At 39.5% G+C, this 18,533-nt stretch overlaps 1 protein-coding gene across 1 annotated transcript in view; it reads right to left on the bottom strand.

Annotated features, from left to right (window-relative positions):
- The window catches only part of LOC124157471, a 29,929-nt gene extending 24,427 nt beyond the window's left edge, over positions 1–5,502 (bottom strand). Inside the window, exon 1 of the mRNA XM_046532207.1 lies at positions 5,242–5,502. Coding sequence (XP_046388163.1) covers positions 5,242–5,497 — 256 coding nt within the window. The 5' untranslated portion in view covers positions 5,498–5,502. The remainder of the gene's footprint in view (positions 1–5,241) is intronic.
- Between the last annotated feature and the right edge of the window lie 13,031 nt (positions 5,503–18,533).

The following is an 18,533-nucleotide window of genomic DNA, read 5'->3' as shown; positions in this document are numbered from 1 at the left end:
ACGATCGCGATGCCAACCACGCTTAATCAACCGGTCATAATAAAACCGATTGGAATGATTACGATTAGTTTCAAGCACACCCTTTGGAAATAATAGGGTATAAATATCATGTGGGCTTTATTTTTAGACACTTTATTGTTCTCCTTTATTTTTATACTTTGTATCCTCGGAAGCTTTTGTAATCGTAGTTCCACATGACTCTTCCTTTTTTACCCGGTTTCGTCGGTTTACAATTCGTCATTAGGATATGAGGCAAAATTATTTACTAATATTTCTCTCTGCTGAAAAGTCGTACAGCGTTATTGTTTCTAAATGATGATTTATTCACCACCCTTCATTGTGAAGCCATTTCTGATAATTATTTATATATTGTTACTAAATTATGGCAATCATTTTCATTAGTTGCGATATTATTCAAATTGTCTCCATTAAGGAGGATTTAGACCTGTGTTTTAATTATGATTTAATGAAATTATTGGTTGAATTTTAGTCAATTCAAGGCGTCTCAGGTATATGTATTGTATGATCAAATTTTTACTCTAGTTCTAAGCTCGACTCGTTTTGATCTGAAGTTATGGTACATTCCTGTGGTTAATGGTGAATTTCCGCTTTCATCTCACTAGTGTAAAGACATCAGTTTTCTGAGGTATCACTACGGTTTTGAGCGAAATCTTTAGCTTCCTCATATCGTTTCTATTGTTTAAAGTTCTTTTTTCACCGCCACCTTTTGATATTCGATTCCCAGTAATAACAAAATAAGTTTTATTTTCCGCATTATTTTTTTACCACCGCGGACATATCTTTCGTGTAGATCGTGCCTTCTCAATATTGTTTTTGTCAGTACACTCACGCATGAGCAAGGAGATCAATGGACATTTCTTCACGTGTGATCCGGTGAAAGCGAGGAATTTACTTTTCCTGGAACATTCAAAGCACGTTGATTCGCACTAAGTATCAAAGCCACGCACGGAGTGCTTCGGAAAAATTGACTTCTTTAGTCGAGGACGATAGTTGGAGTAAACACGAGCCATATGACACGGTGAACAGCATCGGTGATGTGAGGTGTAGCATTCATGGCAGCGCTCCGATGGCCAAGAGCGTACCTTTATGGGAGGAATTTCGTTTCGCCGAGCGAAAGCGAACTCAGGTGCAGCGTTCGTTACGGTGGGCAACAAATGGAAGAACGAATGCATCATGCGTGGAGTGGTGAAAACGAACGCTCGGGCGATATTGTTGCCTCTTTGGATTTACTCCCTGTGGCCAAAGCATTTTCGAAGTTGAGCTTTCTAAGAGACCCAATAATCGGAGGAGGATCCAGAGAGGGGCGTATCCAATTTACACTAGATTAAATGGTGATCCCCACGGACCACCACTACTGCTGGTTGGTTACCTATCTCTCCTCCTCTTTGTCCCTATCCCGAATTCGCCACTGAGACCCATCACCTCCGCCAGGCGCGTAGACGCGGGGTCTTCAGGGGGGCTTCATTGGGGGCTTCAGCTCCCTCAGAATTTTTTCCCATTTCGTGACTGCGCGTGACACATCTCCTGAGACCTGTAGTCCGGACACCTGTCCTCTAACACTCCATTTTTAGATATAGTTACATGTCACAATGTCTGCTCTATGAATTTGAGTTTCAGCATTTTGGAAACGAAATATTTAGCCAACTTGATTAAATGTATAGTTTTCCGATGCATGTGGATTGACGAAAAAACATCAGTGTAAGCAACCCGCATACCTCCAAAGCGCTTCCGAAGCAAAGTTTTGGCTACATGCCTGACGGAGGCTCGACCGATACTTTTTCGCGACTTATTATTCCTCTTAAAATTACGCCATCATCTTGGAATTTTCAGGTTGTGTCAGTTATACCCGTATTAGTATTTTATAGCATCTCAAAATTTAAAATTCAATATATTCTGAGGTATAAAACTTTATTTACTTTATACAAATGTTGATAAAGGTCCGTTGAAAAAAGTGGATATACTCTGAAATCTAGATAAGGCAATTTAAGAACGAGTAAGGCGCCACGAAAACAAGTCAACACACGACCCGACGATTGAGAGTGAGGTGTCCTCTTTCCGTTCAACCGGTAATAATTGTTTCCTCCACATCAGATTATTATTATTCTAGACGCTCTCATATTGGTTAAATTCAGAGGTCGACATCCCCCGTACCACTTAATAATGTCAAATGCCAGCATTATTATGTGCTATGAATTAATTCTCTACGCAAAAATTGAGATTATGGAGGACGATGTGTCGCTTAAATTCATTACATTGGATAATTGCTAGATATCAAAATCTCGTTTAAATCAAGGTCTTTGACTTCCACGCGGTTATGCATGTTGATCTTATGGCCTACGGACATAATGAGGTCGACTGTCCTTGGTTCGAATCGTCAGTCTTTCAAGTCATCAAATATTAGAGACGACGCTCTAGTACCATACGCTTTGAACTCAATTGCGAGTTATTTCAGCATGAGTGCAGTTAAGACATTGGCGTGGAACGCGATCAGATATTCATCGAGGGTTGAGTTGATCGCTGTCTCGTTTGCAGTAGCATCCGATTGAAAGAAGCATTGCATTTTTTCACACTCATGTTCTCTGTTGAATCAGAGGAAGAAACAACGTTTCAAATAATTACTACAATTTTTTTCAAATAGTGCTTTGGGAAATTTTATTTTGGAAACTCTTTAATCCATAATGGAATTAATTTATGCGGAAAATAATTGCTGAGATACGATTCCATTTGGCGATATGTCTCGTCCTCTGATGGACCATTCTAATTAGAGGATATTTAAATTACTATTAATGATATTTTACAGTGAAAACATATCAATTGACTAAAAATCGCATGGAATTCATCGAGAATAAATGTTGATTCATAATTCCGAAACGAGATTTAAAAAAATATAAATATCAACGACTTTGCGTCGCTAGTCTGGCATTTATTCATAGCTATGATTTCATCCTTGGAAATGCCAAAGACACTGTTGCTCAATGTGTGTAGTTGATATCGTTTGAAATAATTTTGTGGCTTCGATTTTTTTGTGAAGAGTTTGATTATGTCATCGAAAAATAGCAGAACCGTTTTCAAGGCGGACATCGATCCTGCAGGCTAGTTTGCGAAATCTTGGCCTCAACATGAGCACTCGAGGGCATCAGTTCTTGTTCCTCTATTTCAGCTTAAATTTCAGTAATTAATGCGTTCTCTGTCCATAAATCTTGATTTAAAAATGTGACCTTTACTTTAGACCCCTAATCTGATAACTCATCGCGATGTAACCCTGGTTTGATATGTGAAGAGACAAAACCTCCTGGCGTATATGAGAAAAATTCATTGCTAATCCTGGTTTGCATTCAAAATTAACTCTGAGGCTTTCTTTGGCGTCCTTTTTCATGGAAATCCTTGTGATTTTACTCTCGGGATGCACCAGTCAGACTTGGGTCGTTGAAGATGACTTGGTGGATCGTTGTCTATCATACCTATATGCCCTTGGCCCCCCGCGTGTGACCTTAAAAGTATGCGACCCTGCCCTTCAAAGTGTTGTCGTGCCCTGTTGCGGTGGCGAGGTGCTAAGGTTGTCTTTTAATTTGGTTCGATTTGACTATCCTTGTATCGTAATAATTTGGTTGATGTGGTATTAACATGGGTGTATATTTCGATACTTCCACTGCAAAAACGCTCAACAATCGCCCACCGAATCAAATCCACTCATCTAGTACCCCTAGTAGTAGAGTTTTTGCAGTGGAGGTATCGATTTGAGTTTGGAATATTTTCCAATATCAATTTTACGTATCGTAAAGTTTGTCAAAAAATAATTTTGCGTTGCGTAGCATTCTTTTCTCTCTTTAAACGTAGAAAAAATGTCTTTGTCACGTAAGTTGTGTAGTGGAATAAAATGAGTTTTAAAGCTTTGAATTTTAGTGTAAATACTTAGGTCTACTATGAAATGGGTGATGTTTATCACACTCTACAACTGCCTAATTTCGATTAGGAATCATCACTGCTTAGTCCACTGTTACTGCCCCATTCCCTTTCGTTATAGTATCCTTACTCGGTGCTTGATATTTTTAATGTAATTTATCAACATTTTGTGATCAAATTAGAGCAAATCCTATGTTACGTCAATTTTTTTCAGGAATCGTTCTAGTATTCATACATTATATATTTTGTAAGTCAAAATGTTCTTTCTACAAATCTTCTTGAATTTCTTTTATTCGTTGGATTTTTCCTATAAAAGGGTTCCCAGAATTAAGTATGGCGTGTGAAATGTCCAAGAGTGCTCTCTCTCTTGATATAATACCTTCCGTTATTGTTTCTAACTAAACTGTTGCGTAATACTTTTCATCACTAGGGAAAAAGCAGACCGTAAATTTATTCAGGTGTGGGATACTTGGTCTCCAAATTTTTTCCAGATGTGATTGGAACGGTTCATACTTCAATTTTCTTTCTAGAACAATTTAATATGGTTACATCTCAGGGGTCCATAGCTATTCGCCACATCGACAGGAGACAGATATTGCACTTTTCCTCTAGGTATTCGTCTGCATTCTTGTGGCACACGTTTGTACTCGTCGTTCTTTCTTCTTAACCAAGTCACTCACACGATGGCAGCGATGGCGGTGGGAGCTAGAGATCAGGATTAAGGATGTTACGACTTCCTTCCGGCTTAATCCTTTCTGGATAGTATCTTAATCCTCGGCCGGATTTTTGGGTGCCATGCCGCTGCCGGCTTTTATAAGTGACCTCTTAACGCGATGAAAGATATTTTTTAAACTAAAATATCGTAATTTTCCGATGAAATTAGATTCTATTTTAAGATAAAATTCCATTCACTCACCGTTACTCACAATCAGTGATGCAACCTAAGGTTGGTTAGGATCTGGGAGGTTAGATATCACCTAGCTCTAAGCCACAGCATGTGAAACTCACTTTCAGGGTAGGTGGGCTAGTTCCTTTCTCTGGACCAGGTCGCACTTCAATTATTTTTGTTTGTGGGTTTCATACACCGAGGAATTTTACCCGGTATTCTTCGAGCAGTAGGTCAACACTATAACCACTGGGCCACTGCGATCTCTTTAGATTAGATTTGGATAAATTATATCTCTGGTTCAATCATTTTGGCATAGCCGATCTATTCATCCGCGGCTACTCATCCCTTCAGCGGAAAGAAAATTATTGCACATATCCTTTTGTCATTTGCTCCTGTGGCACATGGTTGGACTCCTCGTCCTTACTCACCCGATAGCAGCAATAGAGGCAGGAGGATGGTGATCAGAAATAAAGGTGCCGGGACTCTCCTCCTTCCTCTCCGGGGGGTCCCGTAGACTTCCGCCGGCTTCCCGGGCACTACGCCGGTCGGCGCCCGGGCGGCCGCGCCCACCTCTTTCGTCGGCGGCATCCGATGCGCGGGGGATATCGGTCCGTGGGTGGGGCGAGAGATATGAACGCGCGATGACTTTCTCCCGCGAGCTCTGGTCGTGGACTGCGAGGTCATCCGGAGGAGGCGGCCGGCTACGCGCGGAGAGTGAAAGCTCTTTGGCGGCTGCGGGATACGTGTACGCGGGGAAGATGGTCGGGAGGACGGGAGTGGGGAACGGTTCGTGGCTTGCGTGTGGGACGTGATCGTGGTGAAGGGTGCAGGGATACTGTATATAATTCTGCGGTGCCGGCGTGGCGGTGGGGTAGGAAACTTTCAGGTTTGGGTTTTCGGTGGGAGATTATAATTTTCCCTTTCTCGCCGATTGTTTTTGTTTCGTTTCATTACAAGGTTGTGGATGGGGACTGGAGTTTAAAAAAAACAGAACGGTTCCGCTCCAGGAGGTTAGATTTTTGTTGGCAGGATGAAAAACGCTAAGGATTTCGGTTAATGTATCATTGGAACCCACTCTTTAACAAATTAAGGCCAAATGGTGGTGGAATTGTGAATTTCCGCACAATTTTTCTCGATGTTTTACGAAATACCGACCGTGGTTTTAGTCTTTTTTAAATACGTATTCTTTGTATTTTAAGTTTTATATTTTATGAATCAAAACGTTGGAAATTTGAGAGTATATGTTACCGTAGTACGTTGTCGACATTAATACTTAAAAGCATTAGTTTACGTAAGTAATCCATTCGATTTATCGCAGCCATGGCTGCGGGTACGGAAGCTGTTTTCGTGAATAGAATGGACTCCGTCAATTAATCATCGTATTTAAAAAGTAACCCACTACCCCTTCCTGCTATTTCCGCCTTTAGAATATCCAATCTTTTCCTCAATTATTCTCTGTTTCCCGGCTTATTTTTTAGCCTTATAAGCTACGTGAATGCATGGTTATCAGATGATTCTTTACATTATCTTGTATTCAAGATTAACTTAGTTATCTGGAATGTTCTAAGGTGACTAGCAATTCACCTTTCTAATCTCAAAGGAGTGCAGACTTGTCGAAACGTATTGACCCGATTTGCGTAGTGAGCTTGCAGCGTGCCTCCCCTGTTATGTTCAAGCATCGCATTCTCGTTTTCCGTTTTAGGTTTTAAAATTCAAAGTTGGACTGAGTTGCCCTCGAATGGTATAATGGCATGCGCATGCTTCAATTCCTTCATATCCGGGTATCTCAATGTAGGTGCAGTTTGTGCTTGTGGATACATGCGGTAGTGTAATGCGTTGCTCATCATAATTCGCCGGGAAGACTTGAAGTTATATCCGCCATTCTTTGAATGCTCTCCTTCCTGAATCATTTTTGGTTATTGAGAGAAAATCAGGATGATTCTCCGAGATAATCTGGATAAATGGTTAGAAAATCATTGAAAATTGTGGGAAATGTTTGATTCGGCAGAAAAAATTATGGACAAGTGTGAATATGTGCTAAAACTATGCTATGTTTATTATGTAAGTTTAAGTTTTGAAAATATGTCGTGAGAAATGTATTAATTTGGGGGCGTGTAGTGTCATAGTGGGTAGGGCGTTTGACGTTAAGTTACAGACTGATCTAGGGGTCGCGGGTTCGAATCCCGAACCAAGCCTTGGAAACTTCCAAAAGAGCCATCTAGGTATCTGAGGATAAGGAAAAAACCTCCCCACCGTGGATATGTAATTCTCACTCGGTGATGAAATTCTTATTCTGAGGTGGCCTTTACCGATCCATGCCGAATTCGGGTAAAAACTCTGAGTAAGTTTTTTTTTTTTAATTTTGACGTGGTTTTCTCCTTTCCTCTTTCTTTTCCTTTTCTCTGATGAAAAGGTTCTAGTTTCGTGATCGACTCTACACGAGTGTAATGTAAAGAGAAAGCTGAAATGGATAACTTGATCCAATCAAATAGGCCAGTTCATTGACAAGGAATAATTTTGGATTAAGATGTCCGTGTCATCGGACCTGGATCTCGTTAATCTTTCATTTATCTCTATCGTGGCAAGGCTTAGAGAACATTAATCGGGAAAATCCGAAATTGTGCGTGAATGTTGAGTCCCTGGAATTATTTAAGAATTGTTCATTGAGTTTCAAAGTCTTTTATTTCAAATTCATTTCACATTTAATTTTGCAAGTTCAACACCCATTTTCGGGCATAAAATGCGTTCGTCGCAATTTAAAGTGCAGTATCTTACTGGAATTTTTACAGCGGCATCGAAACGTGAAATTTCAGACAAGTCAACAGAATCGAATAAAATTAAAAAATAACACGAAGAATAGAATGCCAGGTGACGTCAGAATATACTTAATTAGGTCGAAACAGCGTCTTGTCTTGCATTTGATACATTTAAAATAGAATGTGCTAACTAACCTATTCCTTGTCCTTGTAAATGCATTAATATAATATTATTTAAAAGTATTGAAGTAATTTAGGGTGTTTTAAAATTATTATCTATCGCAGTAATCGCGTAATATTAACCTGGAGTTTGGTGAAATTTCCCTGGAAAACCGGGAATTATGCATGAATTTCTCTGCTTTGATAAGCTGGACACCCTGATTAAAGCTCAGTTCATGGTGGGAAAAACCAAAACACTAGACCCCTTCCCCTTTGCGCTCGCCTCATTTCCGAGACATCTGTAAAAACGAAAGTAATGACGTCAGTGCGTATTGACTTGGTCTCTCTCAACCTGTTGTGCTGCTGATTTTCTCCGCTTCGTAGAAAGGTGTGCGGCGAGTATGGGGAGGGGGGCGAATAGCATGGCAGCCACTTTCTTACGGTGGGTCAGCGGTACGGGAGTGTGGGAAGAATAATGGGGTGAACTTGCAAGCTGTGACCGGGTGTCAAGGCTGTCCGCAGTTTTTCGTATACATATTTTGTTGATGGCGTGCTGGAACACTGAACAGCAGAACTCCCTAATTAGGATTAAGTCATCGAGGTCACTCATGATAATCTTATGTGCGGATAATTGAATAACTTACAGAATGGCTGCTTACTTTTAAAGGCTAAATAAAATGTGCCGCTTAATAAATGTAATTGTTACAACACGATTTAGTGCAACCAGTGACAGCGCAATGGATTCAATAATATCAAGGATACACGCAGACATAAAAATGTCAGAATGATAGTTTCAATGACGACCTTGTTCTGCTAGCGAGCAACAACCTTACTCACGTAGTTAATTGAAATTCACTCTAGTTTGTCTGCCAGTTGCGAGGACCTATTATACCACGTTTTATTATACTCGCTTTCTTGTTTATCTATCCGGGAAAATCTTGCAACTCAAATGTCGACCACTTCTCGATCACCTAGAGCGCTGAAATTTACAGGAGAGGTCAGAACTTGATGACAAAGCAATTTTTATTTGTCATGCCATGGGTATCTAGCGCTGATAACGTGTTATTCTCCTTTCCATTGCCACATTTAAATACATAACCCTACCTTCAATTTAAATACTGGAACATTCCTAACAATCCGAAACACGGTAATCAAAGTAAGTATGCATTAAAGCTTCTTAAAGTGGCCCACAGATTAGCCTTCTCATAACTGTACGATCAACTTGATTGATTAGTTATATCATATAGATATGCCCTGCTCATTGTGGACTTTTATGAAGGAAACTTGCTTCTAGTTAGTGACTAAGCTCCTTTCATTTTCATATTTCATAACGCTTGAGTGCCGAAGTTGTTCGGAAAGTAGTTTGTTTATTTAAGAAATAGCGCTTCGGCCAGTAATCTGAAATATGTAAGGGGAAAATTGTGGTTGAACACCTTAGAGTAATATTTTGGTATTTTTATTCTATGGATGACCTGCAAGCAATGTCGTTTGTTAACTGTCAGTTAATTTTTAGTTTTTATTTTTATATTTACTAGATTTAAATGGTCTTGACAGAGGTATTCAGAGAGAGAAATTGTTTACCAGCCGTGAAGTAAGATAGGAATGGAAATACTTCGGGTGGAAAAAAATCGTGAGTGGAGCAGAAATGAAATTAAACATCATTGCGAGCTCTTTTTATCGGTGGAGAAATCGTCAATACACGTTCCATTCTTTCGCTTCTTTGCCTCATAATTTTATTTTCTGTCTGCTCTTCTTTAAATTTGCTAATTACTTGTTTTTTCCTAACCCAAGAGTATTTTATACTAATCTGATAATTGCCTTCTGCTTATCAAAACCTAGTCAGAGAGAGTGAGAGACTTTCATTGTTAGCCATCACGACAACGTGACAGCTTGAGGAAATGTACAAAGCCAAACTTTTCATCCTACATCGCGATAGTTAATCTTCATTATTAAGCCGACATTTTACAACTAGTCCGTGCCTCTATTATTATATAACCCATTTCTTTGCTTATCCACTGTGGATGCATGACGAGAAAGTGTAAATATATACGATAACTCAAATTCCCCCTGCTCTTCCTGCGTATATCGCTTGAGGAACCTTCGAAATATTCCGTATACGCTTCTGGAAAAAAAATAACTATTTATTCAGAATGGTTTTGACAACATGCATATGCTCTCCCCAACGTAGTGAAGTGACTTCAATTTGATCCCGTCAAGTTTTTAAGAATTTATCAATTAATTACCATTGTTGGATCATAACCCATCTTGAAGTGTGTTAAGAGGATCAAGGAGAACTCGATAAGCTTTTAGTTGGCATTCGAGACTTATTGTTCTCATTTTAAAAATGGTTAGTTCAGTTAGATTGTCATTCGTTTGTTCAAGGGTACGCATCTCTACTACTCGATCGGGTTTCCGATCGTATTATTTTTTCTTAATGTACGCTACATTCTTGACATTTTTAGGATGCACCGATAAGACCCCTGCCATTCACTGTTTTCCTGGCTCAAATGTAGAAAATTTTAGTAATTTAATTCGTCCATTTCAATTGAAATAGTGGTAGTTACTTTCATCACAATACATTTTAGAAACATTTTAAATGCAAGCGTCCAAGGTTTTGGCAAGTAATGCCTTTATAAAGATAATGGATTTACGTTCGGGACTTCGTCCGGTTGCGTTTCATTTGTTTTTTTTAAATATATTGTGTGGAAAGTTTCTAATACCATTTCAACTGAAATGGTAATGGAGTATTTCCAAGTTAAACCTGATACGCTTTTATAGTCGTGGCCGATTTAAACGGTAAGCAAACTACGTGGCCGTGTATGGCACCAAGCAAAAGGGACGCCTAAGCGCTGGTTTTAGCCATAAATAGCTGGTTTAAACCATAAATATATCACATACAACATATGAGAGCAAGTACGTTATAAGTTCTCGCTGATATTTAAGTCTTGACCCTTATTCCTAAAGTATTTGAATTTACTTTAAAATGTATCCAGTGAGAATCCTTACTCCCTCTCAGGTTATTTTTTAGGGGTGGCGCGGAACGTTCTTCGCTTACACCAGAAAAAGGTCTCCGACCGGCCCTGTTTATAGTATTCATAATTTATATTTGAGATGCAGGCAAATGTTGGAATCATATGAAGATGATTGCATGAGTTTTAAAAACGGAGCTCTGAAAATTACCGAGGGACTAAAATCCACAGTCAGCATATTATTGGCAGAGTTAAGATATTTTCCTTTTCTTCGCGCACCATCAGCCCAAAAAGAAATCCTCGTTGACACCAAAGCTGCACTATTTACGAATGAATGAAAAACAAATCAATACAGTTATTTTTAATAGAACTAGAGAACGTATTACTTCAAATGCACGATCGATCGATCGGGAGTGACGTGTGTCCTCTTTTAATGCTTCTTTTGTTTTCAACCTGGGTCTTTGGCATGGGATGCGGCCGTCCACGTCCTCGAGGTCGTCTGCGAAGACGCGGAAATGTGCATCGTCCTTCGAAGTTGTAACGGCAGTCTGTCGACACGAGCACATCCGAGTGAGAGTGACGGGACTTCCTTTTTTGCCCCTTGGTCTGCTGAGAACGTCCTCTTGCTTCCTCTAACGCTTCCTGCAGCGTTTCACATAATTCCTGGGATGCGTCCAAAACTAGATCGTGTCTCAGACGTATCCTCTGGGAGTTGTTACTGCGCTAGCGTATGACTGGCTCATGTTATCACCTCCAAGATTGTGTTTCGCTATGTTAAAAATGTCTTGATTTTATCGTTTATTCATTCGTAAATAGTGTAGATTTGTTGTGAACTAGGTTTGCTTTTTCAGTTGATGCCGATCGCAGACAGTGAAAATATCTCAACGCTACCAAAATAATGCTGTATGCAGATTATACCCCCTAGGTAATTTTTAGTGCTCGATTTTTAGAGCTGTAATTCTTCTAGACAGCATAGTCTCCTACAAAGTAGCTCTGCGAAACGACTTAATTTACTGAAACGTTAAGTTCCTGCCAACAAATCCTTTTCGTAAAACTTTGCTTGATCAGTGAAAGTGATGCGAATAACATCCTATTAATGCTACATGAACAGTTCGTACGCTTTTGAATTCCCCAGTTTGTCGTGTTGGCAACATTTTTGTGATCTCAATGGCTAAGAATAAAATGCCTACGTTTTCCTCTGACGGCTGTCGAGCATGTAGGGACTTTTTCACGTCCAGTCTTTGCAGTTCACCTCTGTCACAGTATTTGAATTGCTTTTTTTATGCTCGGATTGTCTGAGAGGATTGCTCAATTTAAGTATTTCATACTTCAGTTGCTTAGCCACTCAGTTAACCTCTTTTTCGTCATTCAAAATATCTTGTAGTAAATTAATTATTAATTATATCGTAATGTAGATAAGTTGAGCATGGAATAAGATTTTCCAAAAATGTGTCGCATTAAATCGGCAAAAATATTATTGGATAGTAATTATCCTATCGTATTGTTGGAGTGTGATGATCTTCTTTTTAGTTTTATTGGTATTTTCAGTATCCTCACCCACGATTTCGCCGGTTGGTGGTAGCGCAAAGACACCATTTGGAATTTTTTTAGTCTTTGCTCTTTAGTTTCCCATGTATTTTTTCTCTTTCCAAATTTTTTGAGTCTGGAAGAGGAATGATGAAAACAATATTTCCTTCCTATAAATTCCAAACTATGAATCATAAGTGTGAGCTGGAGAAAGCTTTGCAGGGGTCAGTATTCGCATTCTCAATTATCTTTAAAAAGATTTTGCTAGCCTTCATCTTGATGTGTTAAGTTTTTTTAGGAAATATGTCTCTAAATTGCTTTGGAGAGAGATACTAAATATGTGATCATTGATTTTTGAGCGCTTAAGGTATAGTATATGAGTAATTTAGGCGAGGCTGAGTGTATGATTAGGCGCATTTATAGACGGTTTGTTTGCGGATGTCATGAGAGTCGCTAGAGAAATCAGGTGAATAGGAAATGGAAGCGACGCATAGTTGATGCTAATATATGGTCATTTGTCGGGTTCCAATTAAGGAGACTAATTGTAAGATTAATGATATTCTGCCTTTCCAATCATTATGTCGCTAGCCGAAAACAATATCTGGAATAGAGTCTAGTATCTCGAATGCCACTGCCAGTTGATATCCCTTGTACATGACATAGAGCAAAGCCATAATGACCGGGTGGGGATGGGGTTCAAACCCCCTGACATTATATGGAAAAAGTCTAAGATATATCCCTCTTCTCAAAATGAATACATTCCTAATTCATGGTCAAACTTCCGAAAAAATTTCAATTTCAGAATTTCGGTTTCACTTGATATCGAATATCTATTTTAATCGTATAAATGGTAGGTATTAATCGTAATCGATTTGCGGTTTTAATCGATCTCGATTTTTCCATCACTAACACACGTGATGGCTGGAGTACCAGAGGCCGCTTCGTCCTCAAGTTAAGTCTGAAGTTCCTGTGACCCACTTCCCCCTCATCATCTCACCTTCTCTTCCCCTCCATCCCCTTTCTCCTCCCCTACCACCTCCCCCCCTCTCTCTCTTTCACACCCCCTCCATGCCCTTTCTCCTTCCCCTCTCCTTCACTTTCCACTCACGCTGGATGGTGCGTATTCTTCTTTGGAGAGCGAGGAAGGGCTACTACAACTCTGAATTGGTCTTCTTATTTCCCACAATTTCGTGTTTTATTGCTTTTTTTCGTCTACGGGTGGACCGCCTCCGATGAATCTGCTATTTCTGGGTCAAGATCTTCGCATTCGGCGTCTCGAGGGAGAGGGGAATGTTTGTGACTCGCATCTTCGGAGCCGGGGGGGTCGAAATCCTCTCTCTCAACGCGCGCTCGCTTTCTTCTGCCTCACGTGAAACTAATCTTTTCTTCTCGTCATCGTGCAGGTCAGGCATGAATTCTGGCGCGTCATGACAATTGGTATCCGATGCGCACTACCTGTTGCTCAAACTAACGAGAGAATTATTTCAAGCCCACATCCGATCGTCGCAGAGTGCCGCTATACGTTCCTTTGGAAAGAAATATCTAAAAGCCACTTCATAGAGGACATTACAAGTAAATAATTCGTTGGGAACACTCATCATCACTCAGTGGATACAGATGTGGGGCGCAGGGGACGCGCGCCCCCCCTTGCAGACCCGCCAGTACTACCAAACATGGCAGAACCACAATTATAAATTTTTTATATCATAAGATGGTATTGTCTCGTGTATGCGTGTAATAAATTAAATTAAAAATTTCTTAAACTCTACATGTGATTTGATTATTTTTATTAGGATTAAAGTAAGGGTAACTCAAGATATCTTTTGCGCCCCCCTCGAGTTTTTTCTGTATCTGCTACTGTGATCACTGGTCAACAATCCTAAGGATTGGGTTGACGCAACTCTCCACTCAGTTTTCCTATCAGTCAATCTTTTCACACCTACGTACTTCTTTTCTTTCATATCCTTCTTTACCTGTTTCATATATATTTTGTTCGAGGCCTTCTTTCACCGTTCTTGCCATCTATAGGTCCCTCAGGCCATCTTTGTCTTCATCAGGCCATCATGCCTCAAGATATGGCCGATAATGTTGTTCCGTCTTATAATTGATGTTTTCATGAGGCTTCTTTTCTCTCAAACCAAGGGCGTATCCAGGATCAAAACTAGGGGGGGGGGGGGGCAAGCCATGGTTGTTCAAGTTGTAGGTAAGATTTAAGCATGGAAAAGGTGAACGAAATCAGCATTTTAAGGAAACCGTAACACCTCCTAATTAGTTTTTAAAATGGTTTGCTTGAAAAAACATTATTTTCCTTAAAGACATTTGCGATTTTTGCTTCTAGGGGTAGGGAGAGGGGGGGCAGCTGCCCATTCCTGCCCCTCGCTGGGTACGCCCATGTTTCGAACTCTTCTAAAACGTGAACTTACTGAAACCATGCGTCAATAACGGAATTTATGGAAACAAGTAATGCGGAATGTTACGCGCGAAAATAAGCGTGGGGTGAGGTCGATTTTGAATTAACAGGAAAATTATCATGGAATTTTTGGAACGCGCAATGTCATAGTCATTTTTTTAGTGTTTCATTAATTTTTTACTCGTGTCTTGTCAATTAAAACCGTACAGCACTGGAGAAGACATTTTGGGATGAAGAACATGAACATTGTATGGTATAGAGAAGTAAACCCCGTAAAAGGCAGGGGCAGCTAAGAAACAACTCAATTAAATTTCAGTGCAGTGCGTGCGGCAGTTTACTGTTTGTTCTGCAAAACAATGACAGATGGTGTGCTGTCCACGCTAAACTAGCCTATTTCATTTTCTAGCCTCAACGTTGTGAAGGTAATTTTTCATTGTGCGTTAATTGCTACTTTTGGTATACCTTGACTTACTATGGTTATGATGCACATCGATGACCTTGGTATTCCACCGATCATAGCTCATACTGCGCATAAACACCGATATCGATTCCAAAGGATTTTCGTAAGTTTACATGAATCTCGAGAGATATAGCTTTCGTCACTTTTACAGGCTAATTTCAATAGAAATTTTATCTTTTCTCAACCTGTGGCTGTGCCAACTCCAGTAACGATGCTTGTCATTGTTGTGAACTAGCCGATGATCTTTCAAATTTTTAGCCCTCTAGTTACACCGAGGTGAGTTGTTCTTTATAAGGTGTTAGTGTTTCAATTAATTACCGTAGCCATCCCCCATTCAGTTTTCAGCCCGAAAGCATGTTTTGGTAATTGAAGGATGAGCTCGATCTGAACGAAGCCGTTCGCATGAGAACAGACCTATTAATGAATTAATACAATCAGTACTTGGCCATTTCCATTTTTCGGGGCTACATGCGTGTTAGCGCGAAACTCTAACTATTAGAAATCCACTTTCAAATCGTGTCGTATTTCAGTTCAGTTCGCATGGGGTGTTCAAAGATGACTTTGGTTTGAACTGATAACGTCTCTTATTAGGGTCGGGTCACTCCGATTAGGATGAGTCAAAAAAACAAATTTTTTTAAATTTTGGTACACACCCCATAGAACAGCTGTAAACAGGGCTCAAAGTAATATTGTTAAGATTCGAGGCCCGTCGAGTGATAATTAGGGGCTTCCGTGGTATCATAATTTTTTTCTCTAGAATCAGTATCGTTGAAAGACATGGATAAGTACCTCCTTAATGCTTTCAAAAGCAACAACCATTGAGTGATAATAATGCGATTGATTGGCAAAACAATTATACTCTATATGGCTTATAGTCGTAGCCTCTTATCATGCTTCCGCTGGACCGAGCGATTAATGTAAGGCATTATCCGAAGTCTCTATCACCTCCAGCGAAGATTAGTTAATTAGAAGATTAGTAAATTTCTCGTGTGGTTTTAAGAAAGTGACCTCTTGCCCCGAGCGGTGAAATAGCCTTTAAATGAGCGAGGGCTTTATGTCACTGCCACTACATTCGTTGACATTGATTAGAATTGAATTCCTTTTATCCATTGGTTAATGGAGTTTTTCTCATCTTCGGTGCGCGTTACGGAGACTGTATCGTAACATGTTCTATGGTTGTGCGTCTAATTGGCGTTGATCTACTTATTTATGGAATGCATTCCATTTTAATCCGAGATTATACATCAAGTTACTATCTCCTATGTGAGTTCCTTGTGTGATTACCGTCCTCGACCTAGATATGGAAATCTCCCCCGGCAATTCATCTTACTGATGACGTTACGCAATTGTTTGAAAGTCGCGCCACTGAATCAAATGGTCCATTGCTTTCATGAGTCAAGATGTCGTGGGTTTTCAGAGTATCATATCATTTCTGGGGGAGACATATCATTTCACCTCTGGGGAAGAATATTTAAATATCGTGAGATTTTGTCGCAAAATTCTATTTCCTCCCTGATGGAACAAAGTTCCACATTACCGGAGCACCAGGCCACATTTATACCCAAATATTTTTGTTGGAATGAATGGTTTATTGATACTCTGGGAAATCCATAAGAGCAAAAAACCTATAGGTATAACTTATAAGTATATGCAAAATTCTGCTCAAAATACAATCAATATGAAATAAGTATAGCATAAAAACAATTGAATGCAAGCAATCAAACAAAAATCAAATTAATCAACGCACTTTTCATTCCGTACATTTCAAAAAACAGTGCTACGCTTTTATATATTCGTACTATTTCCTCTTAAATGATTCCGGGGTGGAGGAACATTTTATTGGTGGGGCGGGGTAATGAATTCCAGAATTAGGATACTACAATTAGGAAGGCATTTAGGTACTGGTTGTCACGGGCTTGAGGTATGTGGAGAAGGCTGGACGGAGGTAGTTAGATTGAGCGCGTGCTCGTAATTCCCCTATTAGCATAGAAATCATATTCTGCATCGCTCCGCGTCTTATTAGTCGGCTGCCGGTGTTAAATTCGTTTAAAATGGAAGCTGAAGTACGGAAAACGGTAAAGCAATCTTGCCAATCCACGGATGCGGATACTGGGATTTGGGGTAAGGCGCGGATTTTGACTTTTGGATTGTGATTAACTATATGCTTCTCCGCTTTCTGACCGTTCCGTTGATTCCTCCGTCATGTGTCAAGCCCCCGCTTTAGGCTAATCGCTTTTTACCGTAACAAGACAAGGTCACTGAGAAGGGATATACATAGGAGACCTTAGGTGGCCGTACCATAGGTTTCTCTGCAATGAAAAATGCGCACGGCGGCCATATTGAAAATAAGTAAAATGATGCTGTAAATTCAAACCAAATAGTGCTAATGACTGGCTATTCACTGAAACCAAGAGGTTTAAAATTCAAATTAGCTTAATTATGTCTTTACTACTAAAGGTAGAGCAAGGAACGCCAAATTGCATGGTTTGACATTAAAATGCGAAGGAAACACAAAGTGATAATGATGTACTTTCATAAGTTGACAAATGCAGTACATTTATTTTCCACGACTTTCAAAAGATTTTACTAGAGTTGCCTGGCCTATATCCCTACTCTGTGGTTCTAGGATAGTTCTAAGGCGGCATTAATGAAGAAGAAATCTCCAATTTAATGTGTTTAATGGAAGGTGGAAGACTGTTGTTAATTAAGTACTTAAAAATAGATATAATTGATATCTTGATATATTTTAATTCGTCTTAAGCGTTGAATTTGAATGTAGTATAATTTTTAATCGAAATGAAGAACATGCACACTAACACTACCTTTGGAATGGTTGTAATCATCCAGTCGGCGATCTTGCCATTTCTCCATTTTAATTTTGGTGTAGAGAGCCCTCTTGGGAGTGGTTAGTGGTATTACCGTTCGTTGCGGGGCGGCAGTTAATATTCATAGCTCACTAATGAAAATCTAGGGTGTTTTCATGCATTACGTAGGTTTTATTGTGTCAATTTTTGGGGTGTATACAGTATATGTGTATTAAACATCCCAATGCTCCTCAACAGTCACTATCAACCACATTAATACACCAAATAAAAATAAAATCAATGAATTCGTATTGCCAACTTTGCCAGTAAAAAGAAAAAAAATGCGATCTGCTGCATGTTTTTGGACTTGTTTTTATCTGAGCCATTGTATCATTTGGCAAATAGGGTTGGCATTACAAGAATGCGGCCGCGTTTGATATCTATTCCTTCATTATTACTATAGTTAATTTTTTGTATTCCATCCATTTAAATATTTGAAGTGATGTTGCAAAGTAAATATCGTAACTAAAATTTTTTTCGCTATCCAAGGAATGCTTTTCAAGTTTAGTATTTCATGAGGGAAAATTGAGATGCACTGGACCACACTTTGGATAAGCTTTCTAAAGGCCTGGTTA

The sequence above is a fragment of the Ischnura elegans genome, chromosome 4, assembly GCF_921293095.1.
Source record: "Ischnura elegans chromosome 4, ioIscEleg1.1, whole genome shotgun sequence".
Classification (NCBI taxonomy): Eukaryota; Metazoa; Arthropoda; class Insecta; order Odonata; family Coenagrionidae; genus Ischnura; species Ischnura elegans.
The sequence above is the reverse complement of the archived record's forward strand: the minus strand, read 5'-3'. Positions and strand labels throughout refer to the sequence as shown.